Source organism: Nansenia antarctica (genome assembly GCF_963989245.1).
Source record: "Nansenia antarctica genome assembly, chromosome: 5".
NCBI classification, from domain to species: domain Eukaryota; kingdom Metazoa; phylum Chordata; class Actinopteri; order Argentiniformes; family Microstomatidae; genus Nansenia; species Nansenia antarctica.
The window spans coordinates 38,558,330-38,575,302 of NC_137690.1; the positions used below are offsets into that span (position 1 = coordinate 38,558,330).

A 16,973-nucleotide genomic window follows, 5' to 3' on the forward strand; every position below is an offset into this window, starting at 1 on the left:
AGATAGATAGATAGATAGATAGATAGATAGATAGATAGATAGATAGATAGATAGATAGATAGATAGATAGATAGATAGATAGATAGATAGATAGATAGATAGATAGATAGATAGATAGATAGATAGATAGATAGATAGATAGATAGATAGATAGATAGATAGATAGATAGATAGATAGATAGATAGATAGATAGATAGATAGATAGATAGATAGATAGATAGATAGATAGATAGATAGATAGATAGATAGATAGATAGATAGATAGATAGATAGATAGATAGATAGATAGATAGATAGATAGATAGATAGATAGATAGATAGATAGATAGATAGATAGATAGATAGATAGATAGATAGATAGATAGATAGATAGATAGATAGATAGATAGATAGATAGATAGATAGATAGATAGATAGATAGATAGATAGATAGATAGATAGATAGATAGATAGATAGATAGATAGATAGATAGATAGATAGATAGATAGATAGATAGATAGATAGATAGATAGATAGATAGATAGATAGATAGATAGATAGATAGATAGATAGATAGATAGATAGATAGATAGATAGATAGATAGATAGATAGATAGATAGATAGATAGATAGATAGATAGATAGATAGATAGATAGATAGATAGATAGATAGATAGATAGATAGATAGATAGATAGATAGATAGATAGATAGATAGATAGATAGATAGATAGATAGATAGATAGATAGATAGATAGATAGATAGATAGATAGATAGATAGATAGATAGATAGATAGATAGATAGATAGATAGATAGATAGATAGATAGATAGATAGATAGATAGATAGATAGATAGATAGATAGATAGATAGATAGATAGATAGATAGATAGATAGATAGATAGATAGATAGATAGATAGATAGATAGATAGATAGATAGATAGATAGATAGATAGATAGATAGATAGATAGATAGATAGATAGATAGATAGATAGATAGATAGATAGATAGATAGATAGATAGATAGATAGATAGATAGATAGATAGATAGATAGATAGATAGATAGATAGATAGATAGATAGATAGATAGATAGATAGATAGATAGATAGATAGATAGATAGATCACACAAGCCCACTAATAATAGATAGATCCCACAAGCCCACTAATAATAATAAATATGTTGAATATCAAGAGTTGGACAGTGGTTCCCAACCTGGTTGGTGGGGGCGCCACAGTTGTAAAACTGGATTGATGATCGGGGAAGGTTGGGCCTTTAGGTCTCTCAGGAAGAGAATACAAATATATTGACCACAGCAGCTACTGCGGAAATCATGGTTGACTACCCACATACCTTCACTCCAATCCATATGTATAACAACTTACAGCAGACACACTTTCCAAGCGGATGGGGTCCAATGTTGTGCAACTTGTGGTTTACAAATGGGATCCTATCTGCTTCCATTTAAGATGTTGGATGTCTGAAACTATCCCTTTAAAAAGTACAATTCCTGTTTGTTGTTCTCTTGTATTTGCCCCTCCTGCGTCGTTTATTCAAGAAATATGTAGGTATAGCCCAATCACATCGCTCGGCAGCGTTCCCGTCTCCTATTTCTCCACCCATACTCCAGGATTGACAGTCAAGCAGCCTAATCCTCTCAGTGTAACGGGATTGGCAGAATGCGTTGAGCTCTATGAGGAAGAAAAAAAAAACGTTTTTTTTAATTACACTGTCCCTAAAGCTAAAGCTCCTCTGTTCATTTCACCACTGTCGTTCTGTTAGTTGTTTTGTTGACCCCTCCACATTTTATCAATTCCGAGCTGAATTGCCCAAATCGCGCGGACGGTTTTGACGCTTAAACAATGGAATCTATCCGCCCTCAACGACTTCAACCGGGGATAGGATTTGGAACGGGCTCGACTGGGACTCTGCGCTCCTCTCTCCGACCCGGGGTTACAGTTCCCACCGCGCCTCTGCTGCCTCCCCCGGCGTCTGTGTGCGCGTCCTCCGGGCCGCCGCCTCCTCCACCGCCCCTCCAGCTCCACAGCCTCCATGGGACCATCGGCAGCGCGGGGCTCGGGGCGGGGATGGCGGGGTTCGGGCTGTGTAATCCCGGGAACCCGACGGTGCTGAAGGAGGCGGTGGAGGCTGTGGTTCGGAGCTTTGCGAAGCACACGCAAGGCTATGGCAGAGGTAACCAGACAATGACGAGTCGTGCAATAACGACTGCTTGTTCTATTTCGGTTCCCCTGTGTTTTAAATCTCTGCAGCTGTGAAAGAGAACATGTAGGCTATATCTGGATGATTTAGGAGTCAACTGCCACCGACATGAATTGTTTATTGTCGTTTATGTACGACCAGCAGTTACAGTAGCCTTTCACTCTAGGCCAAATGTGTTTATATATCAAGTAGGTGTTCAATCAAAAATGCATGTTTTAACCAATAGGTAAAGTATATCATGTTAACTGTGCCAATAATCCAGACCGTGTGTCTATCTATCACAATCCGTTCAAAAGTTCTTGGAGTGTTTACCTTTGAAGGATGACCAACATGTGGGGGTGCTGGCCGATGGAGGCCAGGTGGGGGGAAAGAGGTAAAATATCAGGAATATCGCATCCCAACTAATTAACTGTAGGCCTAACTCTTATTAGGCGACCTGCCAGGCTCACTTCTCGAATCCGTAGTAGGACATAAAGGATTACAGAGGTTAGAGTTAGATATGTTGATTTTGAGACATGTCATGTAGTATTATCATATTACAGTATACTAGGTCTGTCTTTGTGAATGTCAACGGAGCACTGAACGACGTACCACGAGACTTTTCAATTTAATTCAGCTATGTGTCCTCCTCATTTGACCTGTTTGTTTGTTATTTGACCCGGGGAACAACTTTGAAGAGGACCGCCACAATATTCTCAAAAGTTGCTGTGAGGCAGATGGTTCATTCATGGCCATCTCGGAATTCCCATCTGTCATCTGGGACATCGGGTCATTCAGGTGACCTAAACAATCTTGCCCCTTTGCCCGGCCACTCACAAATCTCCCTCCTGGATGGTGTTTTATTTTAGTTTGCATTGCAACCCTGTTTTGCACGTCCCTACTTCCTCTCAACACTGCCAATATTAGGATGTAAAAATACAAATAGAATAATAACACAATAGACAATAAGTGCAATAGGCATACGTGAAAATAATAGAGTAAAAACAATACAGTAAAATGTAGCAGCATTGATGGTAGTGAGTGTAGGTATGTGTGAGTGTTTGTGTGTGTGTGTATGTGTGTACAGTATGTGTATTTGTTTATGTGTGATAGGAAAGAGTGAGTGTATGTGTGTGTACAGTATGTGTATTTGTTCATGTGTGATAGGAAAGAGTGAGTGTATGTGTGTGTGTGTGGTTAATGTGCAGAGAGTCAGTGCAAATAGTCTTCAGGTTCAGGTGAGAGCAGCAGGTAGCGCAGGTGGGCAGCTAGGGGAAGCTGTTCAAAAGTCTTATGTTCCTGGAGGTAGAAACTGTCTCCCGTCTGCCAGACAGTAGCAGAGAGAACAGACCGTGGCTGGGGTGGCTGAGGTCCTTGGTGTGCCTTCAGGGTTTCCCTCAGACACTGTCTGTTGTAGATGTCCTGAATGACTGGGAGCTCGCCCTCCAGTAACGGACAGCGCTGTCTTCCCCCCCCCCCCCCTCCGCAGGGCCTTGTGGCCGAGGGCGGTGCAGCTGCCGTACCAGGCGGTGATGTTCTCAATGGCGCATCTGTGGAAGTTGGGGAGGATCTGAGGGGCCATGCCAAATGTGCTACGAAAATCACAGTGACGCCTAAGAACTTGAAGTTGCTGACCCTCTCTCCAAGTCATGTCCGATCAAGTCAACGCTTTTTGGACGCCAGTGCAAATATCAGGACATAACAATAAAAATACGATAAGAAGACAATAGCCAGTAACTGTAATAACACTTGTTATTTACAGTGGTGTTAATACCCCCTTAATAACCCCTTCTTCATCCTGTTAGTCCACGATTAGCTCCTTAGTTTTGTTCCTGTTGGTTCCGCCAGGGCTCTGACCTCCTCCCAGTCTCATCACTGTTGGCGCTCAGGCCTACAACGACAGCAGCCTCGTCACGTCCTTTGATGATGGTTTTGGAGTCGCGGGTGGCCACACAGTCGTGGGTGAACTGGGAGTAGAGGAGGGGCACAGATCACAAAGTCCTTGCCCCCCCTCACTCCTGTTGTCATGAGCTGCGGGAGGGCCTTGTAACAGACTCGGTGTTGTTGGCTTCAAAGCGAGCATAGCATGTTTAGCTAATCTGGAAGAGAGGCGTTGGTGTGCATAACACAGCTGGATTTCCCATTAGAATCCGTAATGGAATTCCACATGTGTGACAGTCGTAGTAGGGCGATTCCACGTTTGGAAGGTGGAGGAGGCTTGACCAAGGCAGGACTGAGGGTTGACCAAAGCAGGACTGAGGGTTGACCAAGGCAGGAGTGAGGCTTGACTAAGGCAGGACTGAGGGTTGAGGAGGAGGGGGGACACTTGTTTAGTGAAGGGTTGTGGCTTGACTAAGGGAGTGGTGAGGGTTGAGGAGGATGAATTAGTAAAGTAGCCTTGAGAACCGATGGTTCGACGGCCCTTAGGCGGCAGGAGCCTATCTCCTGTTTCCGTAGCGTGAGGCGGCTTGATGTACACACCCCCTGGACATGACGCTGGTATGTTGCAGGGTCTTACCCCCAATCTAACCCTTAATGCTGAGTGCCAAGCAGGGAGGCATCGGGTACCATGTTTATAGTCTTTGGTTTGACTCGGCCGGGGATCGAACTCACGACCTCCCGATCTCACAGCGGACACTCTAATCGTAAGGTCACTGAGCTGGATGAATTACAACGTTCCTAATATTCTATACACCAGAGAGGCAGGATCAACAAAGGAGCGCTTCATTGCCCAGCCATGATTTTTGTCTGGCGATGTCTTCATAAATCTTTATAGCCTAGTCAGAGAAGAGATGGTGTTTTGAGATATTTGGCTAATTTCAATGTTTCAAGACATGTAAAAAAATAATGTATAAAATACTGTGTTTAAAAGTCTCAAGAATCTTTACCAAACATGTCTTTAAGATGTCTCAAGGAAAGTGTGTATGTAGACGCACCTTATGGAGAGCTTTGGTGTGTCAAACAGTTCCTTGGTGTTTACACTCCAGATAAACAGGATGTTCCATGAAGAAGTCAAGTTGGACCCGGCTGGTTCCACGTCTGCAAACAAATGTTTGATGTGGGATATTTTTCAACTTCAAACATTTTCTGTCTAAATTCTACAGTCATGGACAAAAGATATTGGCGCCCCTGAACCAATGGCAGATAATGCACCACTTCTCCCAGAAAATTGTTGCAATTACAAATTGCTTTGGTATTCACATTTATTTCTTTTGTTTGCATTGGAACAACACAAAAAAGCAGAGAAAGCCAAATAAATCTGATATCATTCCACACTGAACTCTATCTATCTATCTATCTATCTATCTCTGCCAACCTACTTTCTCACTTTCGTTCAACTACCTAGCAAGCATGTAGCTATCATGCAAACCATATTGAAACTTTTTCCATTACCAAATAAGAAGTCTACAAAGTTTTTTCTGGAACTCATTTTTATAGAATCTTGTTGTTAGATTTCTTTTTGGGTCCCAGGACAACATCTGAGAGACTCTAATGAGGGAATAACAGTAAAAGTAATTCAGTAGTGATAGATTTGATACGGATAATGTTTTCTCAGGTGCTGAAAGCATTTCACATGGGGAGTCGGGGCTGGGGGGCGGGGGTTGGGTCTCAATGTATGTATATCATTTCATGCCTCTATGTCTCCTCTAGTCAATGTATGTGTAAGAGTCTCTAGGCACAGAGGGAGGTCGACACAGAGGAACAGTTGTAGAACAAGTATTTTATTTAAGCTGCACCGCCCCGCAACGCCACCGGTGTGCTTGAGCGCGAGATTCTTAGATAAGAATAGTACAAACACACACAGGTTAAATAGACCAGTGGGATAACGAGTCTGATCACTGACACCTGTCCGCACTCAGCTCATTATCCCCCTCCAACGACAGTCTGGCTCCCTCTGCAGGCCAGAACGCACCATGCTCCCCACAGTATGTATATCATTTCATGCCTCTATGTCTCCTCTAGTCAATGTATGTATATCATTTCATGCTGTGTCCCTCTGTGTCTCCTCTAGTCAACGTCGTGGAGGCCTTGCAAGAGTTCTGGCAGATGAAACAGTCCAGAGGAGCGGACCTCAGGAACGGTGCGCTGGTGGTCTACGAGATGGTCCCGTCCAACAACCCACCGTACGTCTGCTACGTTAGTCTCCCGGGGGGCAGCTGTTTCGGGAGCTTCCAGGTGAGCTGACCTGGTGACCTGGTGACCTGGTGACCTGGTGACCTGGTTAATGTGTGGTCTCAATAGTATTATAGAAGAACAAGAACCCATCCATGCAAATATGACCCTGACAGTGCAATAACATCTGCTCAGCTGTAGTTGTTTTGATAGTATCTTGCATAGCAACTGAATGCACCTTTATACACAAGACAAGGGCATATGAGTTGTGTGGCACTTCTGCACAAGGATGTAAGATACATACTACGTACCTAGCTGTATAAAAGAACAATCTCAGTAGAGGCAAGCAAAATTCTCGTTTCGATGAATTTCAAAGAAACAACAATGACATTATAGAATTACCTGGTGGTTATATAATGTCATGTTAATACCTGTGCAACAGGAACAATAGAATTAAGTGTAACTGCATTTTCAAATGCGCTGCGTACGTAACGTACATTCCCAGGTGAAAAGGTGCATTTTCTGTCTTCCATCTGGAGAGTGGCATGTATTCAGACCCAGTACAGCAGGTTGCTTTCTCACTACAAGATTACCAGAGATTACAAAACCAGATTAGGTAGAATAGCTAACCATTGGCTAATATGTTATTATAATCCATGGAATAGAAGTTCTGGTGAAATTTGTTAAAATCCACCAGTTCAGGCAATGGCTCCCTGGCCAATGGCTACTCAGTAGCCTTCAAATGAACATACTTTATTGTTAACAGGTTCACGCTGAAGAACAGAATACTAAGATGAATCTTGAATCCAAAATTGTTACAGACAGAAACATTTAATAAATCAGCTCTTTGTACTAACTGCCAAGCAATAGCATTCAAAACGTTACCGAATTAGTAAACACTACTCCCACTACATGATTATTTTCAATATAATTGCAACTGCAAATATCAGACTTTTTAAACTACGGTCTAGCTTTATATTCCATCAGAGCATGACACGTTCTGCCATTCTTTCCCCTGCTGACACTGTGCTCAATGTGGTCGGAAACCCATCTGGTTGTTATTAAAGCCAAACATGGAGCTCAGAACAGAGGGACACCCTTCCCCAACCCCCCCCCCCCCTCTCCCTCCTAGAGGTGGGCTGCTCATAGATCTGGGAGGGTTGGATTAGTTACAGTAAAGCAATCGTGTGGGAAAACTCACTGTGACTGTTTACTGTGTAGGCCTTCAGAGGTGGGTGGTAATGTATAGTTACCACGTCAGAGTCATTCTTCTAGGTACTGAGTACTTTCTGTGAGCTGTAATTTGATTTGAGAAAAAATTTGAAGAAAAAGTCTCCAATAAATTCTACCTCCTGTCTCCTTCGTAACTCGAACTTTCTGCAGACATTGTCTGGCCAAACGTCATTATCAACCTTCCGCACTAGATCACAGAAACTATGCTGTTTGCTCAACACCGACATAGTTTTGCAGGGTTTGATATGACCTGACTGACATTCCACATTGCGGTGGTTAGTCATCTTACAAGACAACATACTGAGCATTCAGTTTTCCCGCAGTCAGATACAAACACAGCTTTTAAGTTTCCATTCTCCTAACTTAATAGCATCCTGATGAATGGCACAGTATATTGAATCAAGCTTGTTCAAGGACAGGTTGACAGTGTTTACAGGGCGGTAAAGTATCTTTTGTTGTCTCAGATTCTGAGATGTTTTCAGGTTTATCTCAGTGAGTCTTCCCTGGATAAAACAAAAATGGTTAAAAAAAACAATGGCTCGCATGTTGCAACACCATTCATGCCCTTACAATGTGAAAGGCCTTTGAGACAACAATGTGTGGGAGGTGTAGACACTATATATTGCCATGATAATACTCTACTATACTCTCCTATTCTACTACTCTACACTCACCGAACACTTTATTAGGAACACCTGTACACCTTCTCATCCATTCAGGTGGTGTAATGGTGTGGGGAATGTTTTCTTGGTTAATACCAATCAATCATCGCTTGAATGCCACAGCCTGTTTGAGTATTGTTGCTGATCATGTGAATCCCTTCATGGCCACAATTAACCCATCTTCTAATGGCTACTGCCAGCATGATAATGCACCGTGTCACAAGGCAAAAGTTGCCTCAAAGTCTGGTTTCATGACAATGAGTTCAGTGTCCTTCAGTGGCCTTCCCAGTCACCGGATCTGAATCCATTAGAACACCTTTGGGATGTGATAGAACGGGAGATTCACAGCTTGAAAGTGCACCTGAAAAATGTTTCAAAGAAATGAAGACATCTTGTGCAATCAATGCCACCAAGTATTGAGGCTGTTTTGAGAGCAAAGGGAGGCTCTACCCAATAGTATAGTCTTCCTAATAAAGCGCTCGGTGAGTGTATATCAATCTAATAAATATTTGTATGGCCTCTATTTTATTAGTACCATTGATGTGCATTCTTACGGTTTTGGGTATCATAGGGAACAACTTCTACATTTTAAATACATTTTATTTGATATGGACCATTCTAAACACCATCTACCTTCAGTAAATTGCACAGAGACGAACCGTTAATGGACTAATTCTTATAATTCGTGGCTTAGAATTAAATCGAAAAGCACTCATCTATGGGTTATGTTCAACCACATCCAATGTATTTTCTACCAGGGATATTGTATACGGACAGGGTGTACTGTATAGCAGTGTTTGCCACAGGAGTTTGAGAGACTGTGGTGGGTGGACTAGCGTCTTGCCGCTAGTGTCTTCACCTGCTCAAACACTTTCCCGCAACAGCGCGAGCAGCGCTGAAATATCCTCCTGAGACCCGGCAATTCATGTTTGTCCTCTGTGGGGGACGTGAGTCTGAGACCTCTAAGTCAAGCACCGTTTATGCTTATCTATTTGAGTCCTACTGTCCTGTACAGAGGACATCCTTTCTGATGATGTCACAGTTGTGTGGGTGTGGCTAAAGGCCAATGTACACAGCGTGCGATTTTGTCGCACGACAACATTCGATTCTCAATTCACACCACCGAAGTGTGTGGGTGTGAATGGAGAATCGAATGTTGTCGTGCGACAATATCGCATCGCACACCGTGTGCATTGGGCTTAACAGAGCACATGGACTTTTTCTAAATGGCTTGTATCCCATGGCCATGTTTCATATTTTATGGCAACAAGGGAGGTAAGTGATCATTCTTTTGGCATATATTATTGTTGGCGGTGTGGAAGCCATGCTTACTAACTGTCTCTGGTAATCAATAAATACACACGACTGCTCGCATCGGTTAACATTCCGGAAAGAGGAAGATTTATTTGGCGCTCTTACATTTATAAACATGAACGTAAGCAACATACGTAAACATGCGTATGACAACACACAGCGTGAGTATGCAAATGAGATCAACACTCAACAATTATATTTATTCTTCTAATAATCAAATTGTTCCTTCAATATGAGAGCCTTAACTTCAATTTAGCAAGATTTAAGAAATATACAGTAATTTTAACTGTTTCAAAACACAACTTTTATTCAATGTCCTCTGTAGGGGACAACAGGACTTACTACCTGCCGTATTTCACCAATTTCCAGTCCAATTTCTAGCTAATTCAATGAGGTCGAGACAGTTTCTTCAAGATTATGCAGTCCAACAAAGTCACGAATGATCTTGATGTCTCTGATGAGAAAAATAATGATGCCCTTTGGAAGGTGTAACACAGTGCAATAATGTTCATGAAATTAAAATAATTTAAACAGAAATCCACATGAAAATGAATGCAATCATTACATGACATCATTATATTCTGTGATCAAACCAAGACCCGATGTCCACTACAAGGGACATATGATTAAAATGTTGCTGCAACATGTTTCTTTCAAACCCAATACTTCAATAATCCCCCCAAAAATCTGAATGTCAAAACCTTTTTTCTTCTCGGTCTCGGTAGGAGAAGCAGTCTAAAGTGTGTGAGTGTGCGAGCTTACAGCAGCGGGGTGGGAGTGAGAGACACTTTGTTGAAACAACGGCACAAAACACAACATTACATATCGTTAATTATTATGAGACATGACACAATGTTTATTGACACAAACAATTGACACAGTGTTCTATCGACATTCAGCGAAGCACTAATACTGTTCTGTGGTCAGTTCTGTCCGACCAAGGCTGAAGCGAGACGCAGCGCTGCCAAGATCGCTCTGATGAACTCGGTGTTCAACGAGCATCCCTCGCGCCGGATAACGGACGACTTCATCGAGAAGAGCGTGTGTGAGGCTCTGGCCTCCTTCAACGTGAGTCCTAATTATGAGTCTGAACTCAGCAGGGTGGGGGGGATATTTCTAATGATCTCTCTAATTATTCCAGTTAACATCTTTCTTGTTGTTTTTTTGGGGGGTGGTTATAAATTGTATAAGGGCTCTACTTTAACGACGTAAAAAAAAAAATCTTCGATGTCAGCAACATTGCTCATTCGACGTTTTTTCAGAGAATATAGCCTACATAATTCAGTAACGCAAGAATAGACTAGGCCTACTTCCACATGTGGAGAGCATGGACTGAGGGACTGTCTTACTGATTTATGAGGAGAAAACTCTTCCGCGGGGAGGTAGAGACTGATGTTCTACTTGTCTTTCACAGGGAAATAGAGACGAGGCGGACAATCCCGGCACGGGAATCGGGGCATTCCGCTTCATGCTGGAGTCCAACAAGGGAAAGTCAATGCTCGAGTTTCAGGTACTTTGGGACATCGTTTGTTTGACCGTGGTTCCCTGAGGAACACAGCGTTTGTTTGACCGTGGTTCCCTGAGGAACACAGCGTCTACACAGACAGTACTCCATTATACACGCAGCAGAGACGAGAAGCAGGAAACCCAGTATACTGGCCTCTCTGGAGCCTATGACAGCATGTGGGTTTGGCAAACACATTTAGACTGTATCTCTGACCTCATGTCTCTCATTGTTTGCCATCCAGCCGCAGTGATCTAATGCAAGGATCGGCCTTTGCCAAATTACAGCTGGTGGTTTGGGGCTCTGCACATGCCAGAAAATGTGCTGGAGTGCTATAGACACCATTCTCCCTTTCCTCATCTCTCAAAAAAAAAGAAAAAAAAGAACTGTGGTTCAAACTATTTTGCATACAATTTTCCACCAAGATAAAGCATCTCCTCTCGTACAGAGGTACATTCAATCAATCACACTAAATGTTTTCTTATGGAGTGCTTTTTAACAGAGCACTCTTCATAACTCTCTGCCTGTTTCCCCAGAGAGCCCAACAGAGGTAGAGTTTCAGGCAATCACATCAATGAGAAAAACATCTATCGATATTTCAATAGCTCTGGCGGCTACAAAAGCCTTCAGAAGGGAGTTAAACAGAAAAGATGTACAGGACATGAGGGAGTGACAAGAGTTTCATAGCGTCACGTACAGTATGGGTTGGTATGTAATGTCCCAACGAGGATTGTAAAGAAGCCTTTAGGTCTGTCCAGGGTTACCGCGCTGGTCTTAAAAAGTCTAAAATCCACCAATCCAATTTATAAGGCCTAGAAAGGTCTCAAATTTCAGTTATTCAGTTTAAAAATGAGTTGATAGGTCTTAGAAATGAGATCCTGCAAGGAAATCAGTCTATTTACGCGGAAATGAATCAAGCTGGAACCCCCCAAAAAACTATTCGCTTCCTTTTTTGTCTGTATGGCAGTGAAATCCCTAATGTCATCACCTCGAGGATGACAAAAAGCTATCACATGGTGTCGCGAATAGGTCTAAAATGATATCCAAAGAGGTCTATAAAAGGTCTAAGAAGGTCTTCAATTTGACTTGTTGAAAGTTGTAGGAACCCTGTCTGTCATGCTTGTTGACGCTGAGCCGTCTCTCCTTCAGGAGCTGATGACGGTCTTCCAGCTTCTGCACTGGAACGGCAGCCTGAAGGCCATGAGAGAAAGACAATGTTCCCGTCAGGTAAAATCACAAGTTACTATGGAAGGGATAATCAACCATGTTTGCTTCATTACTAGGCTTGCGAGGCTGGAGTGTGATATGCAGTTTTGTGAAATGGTATCAAGAAATACAGTGCAAAACTATCTTAGTAAATAAATATGAGTACAAATTAAATGAATACTTATGGTATGGTTTCAAGCACTCTATTGCATAGTGGACCAACAAAGTTAAAATCCTTATATATGAGTAATTGAAAATAGTTTGGGGTATTATACTGTACACATGATTCAGTCGATAGTAGCAGAGATTATTAGGTAGTTATCCAACTCCCTTGATATACAATGCAAAGACAGCTAAATGCCTATATTATATAATGGGTTTTACAAGAGACAGTGAAGATGCATGTCCCATGTGGGGATTACATGACAAATGATCACACAATAATAACAAAATATATAAATATAAAGTTATGCAGATCTGAAAGAGTTGGATAAGCTTACAGCACACTACATGGGCGGTAGGTCCTTTTGCCCTCTTGAGAGGTTCTATGCAGTAGAATGCCGTATGGAACGTCTACCATTGCCCAGACCTATCCAACTACTTCAAATCTGTACAGTGCTTAACACTAGAACAGTCGTGCCTTTTCTACCTACTAAAAGAGCCGCCTCGGGGGTCTTTTTACAGCCTCTTTACAATGCTATGCTGCTATTTACACACAACGGCCACTAGTTGTCCGCTTGTAAATTAGCCTGCTTCCTACACAGAAAAACTGGAAAATAGCTTAATCCTGATGTGATTTAGAAAATGTAGGATACATATAGGAAAAGTCATGAAAGGAGGGTCCTGAAATGTGATCGAGTGCAAAGATATAAAATGTTTCTTTACTCACATGGGTCAAATTTACCCCTCACGGCTGATTAAGTGTTAAAGGGTTAGGGGCTAGCGTACTTTCTTTCACTGGACCAAAACATTTCCCCCTCTGCTGTCCCTGCTAACAGGAAGTGCTGGCTCACTACTCCCACCGGGCGCTCGATGATGACATGCGCACCCAAATGGCTGCTGATTGGGTGAACCGAGAGCAGGGCGTGGCTGGCACCATCGCCCAGGAGCTGGCAGCTACAGAGAGAGAACTGGAGGAGGCCAGACTCGCAGGCCGAGAGCTGCGCTTCCACAAGGAGAAGAAGGACATCCTGATGCTGGCTGTGGGTCAACTGGGGGTAGCCAACGCTGCCACCCTCCCCTCATCCTGCTAGGCATATGCTGGATTCTAACCCTAAAACTTGCTTTGCCCCCCCCTCCCCCCCCTCTGCCCATAATGGTTTTCCCCCTGGCCTTGACAGGTTTAATGTGATAGCTTTCACCCATCCATATCGCGTTCGCCTTTTAAACCTGCGAGCTGGAGCCCTGGAGTCAAGGGCAGATGGTGGGGGGGGAGTTGGTTGTCAGTTTAGAATCCAGCCGTAGAGATCGAAGGAGTGAAAGTGACTATCACCGTTCATTTGCATCCTAGAGAGAAAGCTATGCCGGGAAAAAAAGGGGCAGTTCTTGATTCTAAAGCAGTGATTCTTCAGTGATCCTTGAGACCGACATGGTGTGCATGCTTTTGCCCTAGCCTGGCGCTAACACACGCGATTCCACACATCAAGGGCTTGAGGATTAATTGAAACCGGCGTGTGTTAGTGATAGGCTAGAACAACTAACTGAACACCCTGCGGGTTTCTACTTGTGGCCCGTCACATTTCTTTGGTGGTGTTTTGCGGGTCACTTTGCGGGTCACTGTTTGAAGGATTAGAATAGTCATCCTTCCATCCTTAGCTCACCGATCTAACAAGGTTAGAGAGGTGAGAGCCAGTTCCACTACAGTGTGTTCACTGATCCAGATCAGCCATCTTAGAAATATTAGAAAAGGCTCCCAGCTCCCCCAACGAGCAGCAGTGGACAGATGTACAAAATAGTGTTTCCATTATAATCTGTGTGTGAAATCACATGAGATGTGATCAATGAATTGTTACCATTCTTCTCATTCCCTTCCATATGCTGGTAGACGCTAGCATACGGGCGGAGTTAAAGCCTGCAACCTGCCTTTTTCTCATGATTGTAAAGGACGTCATTCATATTGTCGCTGAAAGATCATAAACCCCTTAATAGACCAATGTCTGTTGCTTAAACATTCTGGGGCAGCTTCCTGGACACAGAATATGCCTTGTCCTAGATTTACGGTATAAAGAGTCTCCAATGGAGATTCTTCTTTTTAAAGTGTGGTTCGGTCCAGGACTAGGCATTATTTGGGTCGGGGAAAGCACCCCTACAGTGTGTACCTCATCTTTTTTTTGCATTAAGGCCATTACATAGATTAAAGGGGAACTACAGTGAAATATGGACATGTGTTAGTGTTCCTTAAACTCTCTGACTGTGATTTATTTTTGATCTACAATTTGTACCATGTTCTATGAATCCAGCACTGCAGTTGTTAGGAGGGTGTGTAACCTTGTGACAAAGTTGCTTTGAGCGGTGTCGCTATCTTTGACAGACAGTTCGTTTTCCGCTCTCAAATCAGAGACTTTTAACACCATAATCGTGAGTTTAGAGAGGGCCTAATACTCCCTTGTTTCATTATTATTATTATTATTATTATTATTATTATTATTATTATTATTATCTGACATTTTGTAAACAAACAATGCTTCAGATTCTCCTAATGTAATGTCACTCTCATTGAATGTTTTATAGACTTCTGGTTGTTTGTGAAAATGTCAAAAAGGTGAATTTTCTCCATTATTTACATTAGTTGTTGATGGCTGAAGGTAGGCACATCATTCAGACTATGGGCTCCAATTTGCCATTTTTTCACAAATATTTCCACCGCAAAGGTATGTTGCACATAATGCAGCGATGGCCGCAGTATAAAGTGGTGATGAATAACGCTGTCCCGTCTTGTAGAGATGGGATCTACCTCCTCCTTGTCACTTTCTGTCTGCACATGAAAACAATGATAGTTGTGCTGGGTGACTGTTAGGGCTTTCACACCGGCAGTTCCGAACGCCGGTTCGCGTTCGCGTTCGGAAACCTCCGAACGTTGGCGCTGTCTGGCGAACGAGCCCGCGTTCATACCGGTGTATCGTTCGCCAGACAGCGCCAACGTTCGGAGGTTTCCGAACAGTCTCCCCTAACCACTTCAAGATAATTACAGCATTGTTTAAAATGACTATCCCCCTGAAGTATATTCAATTTATGTTCTTTTGGGGAATCTCACAGAAGCATTGTCAGACCAGTATGATTATGTCACCATGCACAATCTGCCCATTCACTTTAAATGGGTCCCACATATTACTGCACTTACATGGTTCCTTTTAATTTACAACATTTGTTAGTATTTCTTGTGGTTCTCAATTGCCGTAGACCCAGAAAAGGAAATGGCAATTCCACCTCTTACTACAGTAGTGAAAAGCCATATTTTAAAGTGCAATCCAATGTATGCTTCTTGGCCCAATTGCATCAATAATTTGTTCTTACCGGTATATATATATATATATATATATATATATATATATATATATATATATATATATATATATATATATATATATATATATATATAATATATAAGAACAAATTAAATAAGTTTATATATATAAACATGCCTCTATTGAAAATCAAGGGGCATGGTATGTGCTATTTCTTTATGATAATCATATATTGTTCTTTTTTGAGTATGTTCTTCAGAATGTATGTATTGTGTGTTACCTATAGTTTTACTCAAATGGTGTCCTTGCAACAGTTTGCTTTGCGTACTTCATCAATTAAGCCATACATGTTTTTCTTAAGACAGGTCACAACCTTTTTATGTTACAGTCTGTTGAGTAATGTTCTTGCCTTCTCACTTTTCAGAATTTACAAAATGTTACCTATACAAACATATTATTGTGTTTTATACAGCCTTTATGTATTTTGTATGACCAGTTTTAAATTGTAATTTTTTTACTCAATGTAGGTTTGTATTTAGATTTCTATATATAAAAATGCAATAAAGCAGCCAAAAACAACTTGTATCTTTGCTCAGTTATTTGTGTTTATTCACAGCCTACTGTATTGCCTTTTTCACACTCAGTGGTTTAGAACGCTGGTAAGATTCCAATATCATCCATTATCACAGACAAAAATGTGGCCTTTTTAACACTCAAAAGTGGGTTTAATTTGTAAAGCAGCATGTTCTGAGTGGAGGGAGTTAATACTTAAAAAAAAAAAAAAAAAACTTTTATGAATGTTCAGGGCCTTCTATTGTCTTAGATAAGTTGAAGCAACTCCGAGGGGCTGGCGACATCAGGAGTGATCAGTCACCGATGGGTAGAGAATGAGGACCTCTCTCCAGTCCTGTTTCACGTCCCAGAGTCTTCTTCCCTGATGACCTCCAGGTGACCGGTTGATGGGGGGAGGGGGTGGCTTGAGCCGATAGACCCAGTAGGACTACCGATAGACCCAGTACCGATAGACCCAGTACCGATAGACCCAGTACTGATAGACCCAGTACCGATAGACCCAGTACCGATAGACCCAGTACTGATAGACCCAGTAGGACTACCAATAGACCCAGTAGGACTACCACTGTAGGGCCGTGGCACAGGCACCGTCCTCCCCAGCTGACGTATCGATCTGCACATGGGACAGGCGTAGTCCGAGAGGCCCTCGATGTCCATGAATGCCTGGTTCACAATGCGACTAGTGCACTTGGCGCAGTAGAGGTGTCCGCAGACCAGGGGC

The 16,973-nt window shown here is 42.2% G+C and overlaps 1 protein-coding gene across 1 annotated transcript; it reads left to right on the forward strand.

Annotated features, from left to right (window-relative positions):
• Positions 1 to 1,846: 1,846 nt before the first annotated feature.
• Positions 1,847 to 13,468, forward strand: lix1l (limb and CNS expressed 1 like; the record flags this gene model as incomplete). Its single annotated transcript, XM_080532385.1, has 6 exons — positions 1,847 to 2,177; positions 6,196 to 6,359; positions 10,433 to 10,573; positions 10,920 to 11,015; positions 12,159 to 12,236; positions 13,214 to 13,468. 6 exons carry the CDS (start codon positions 1,847 to 1,849, stop codon positions 13,466 to 13,468), a joined length of 1,065 nt encoding a protein of 354 aa, XP_080388511.1.
• Between the last annotated feature and the right edge of the window lie 3,505 nt (positions 13,469 to 16,973).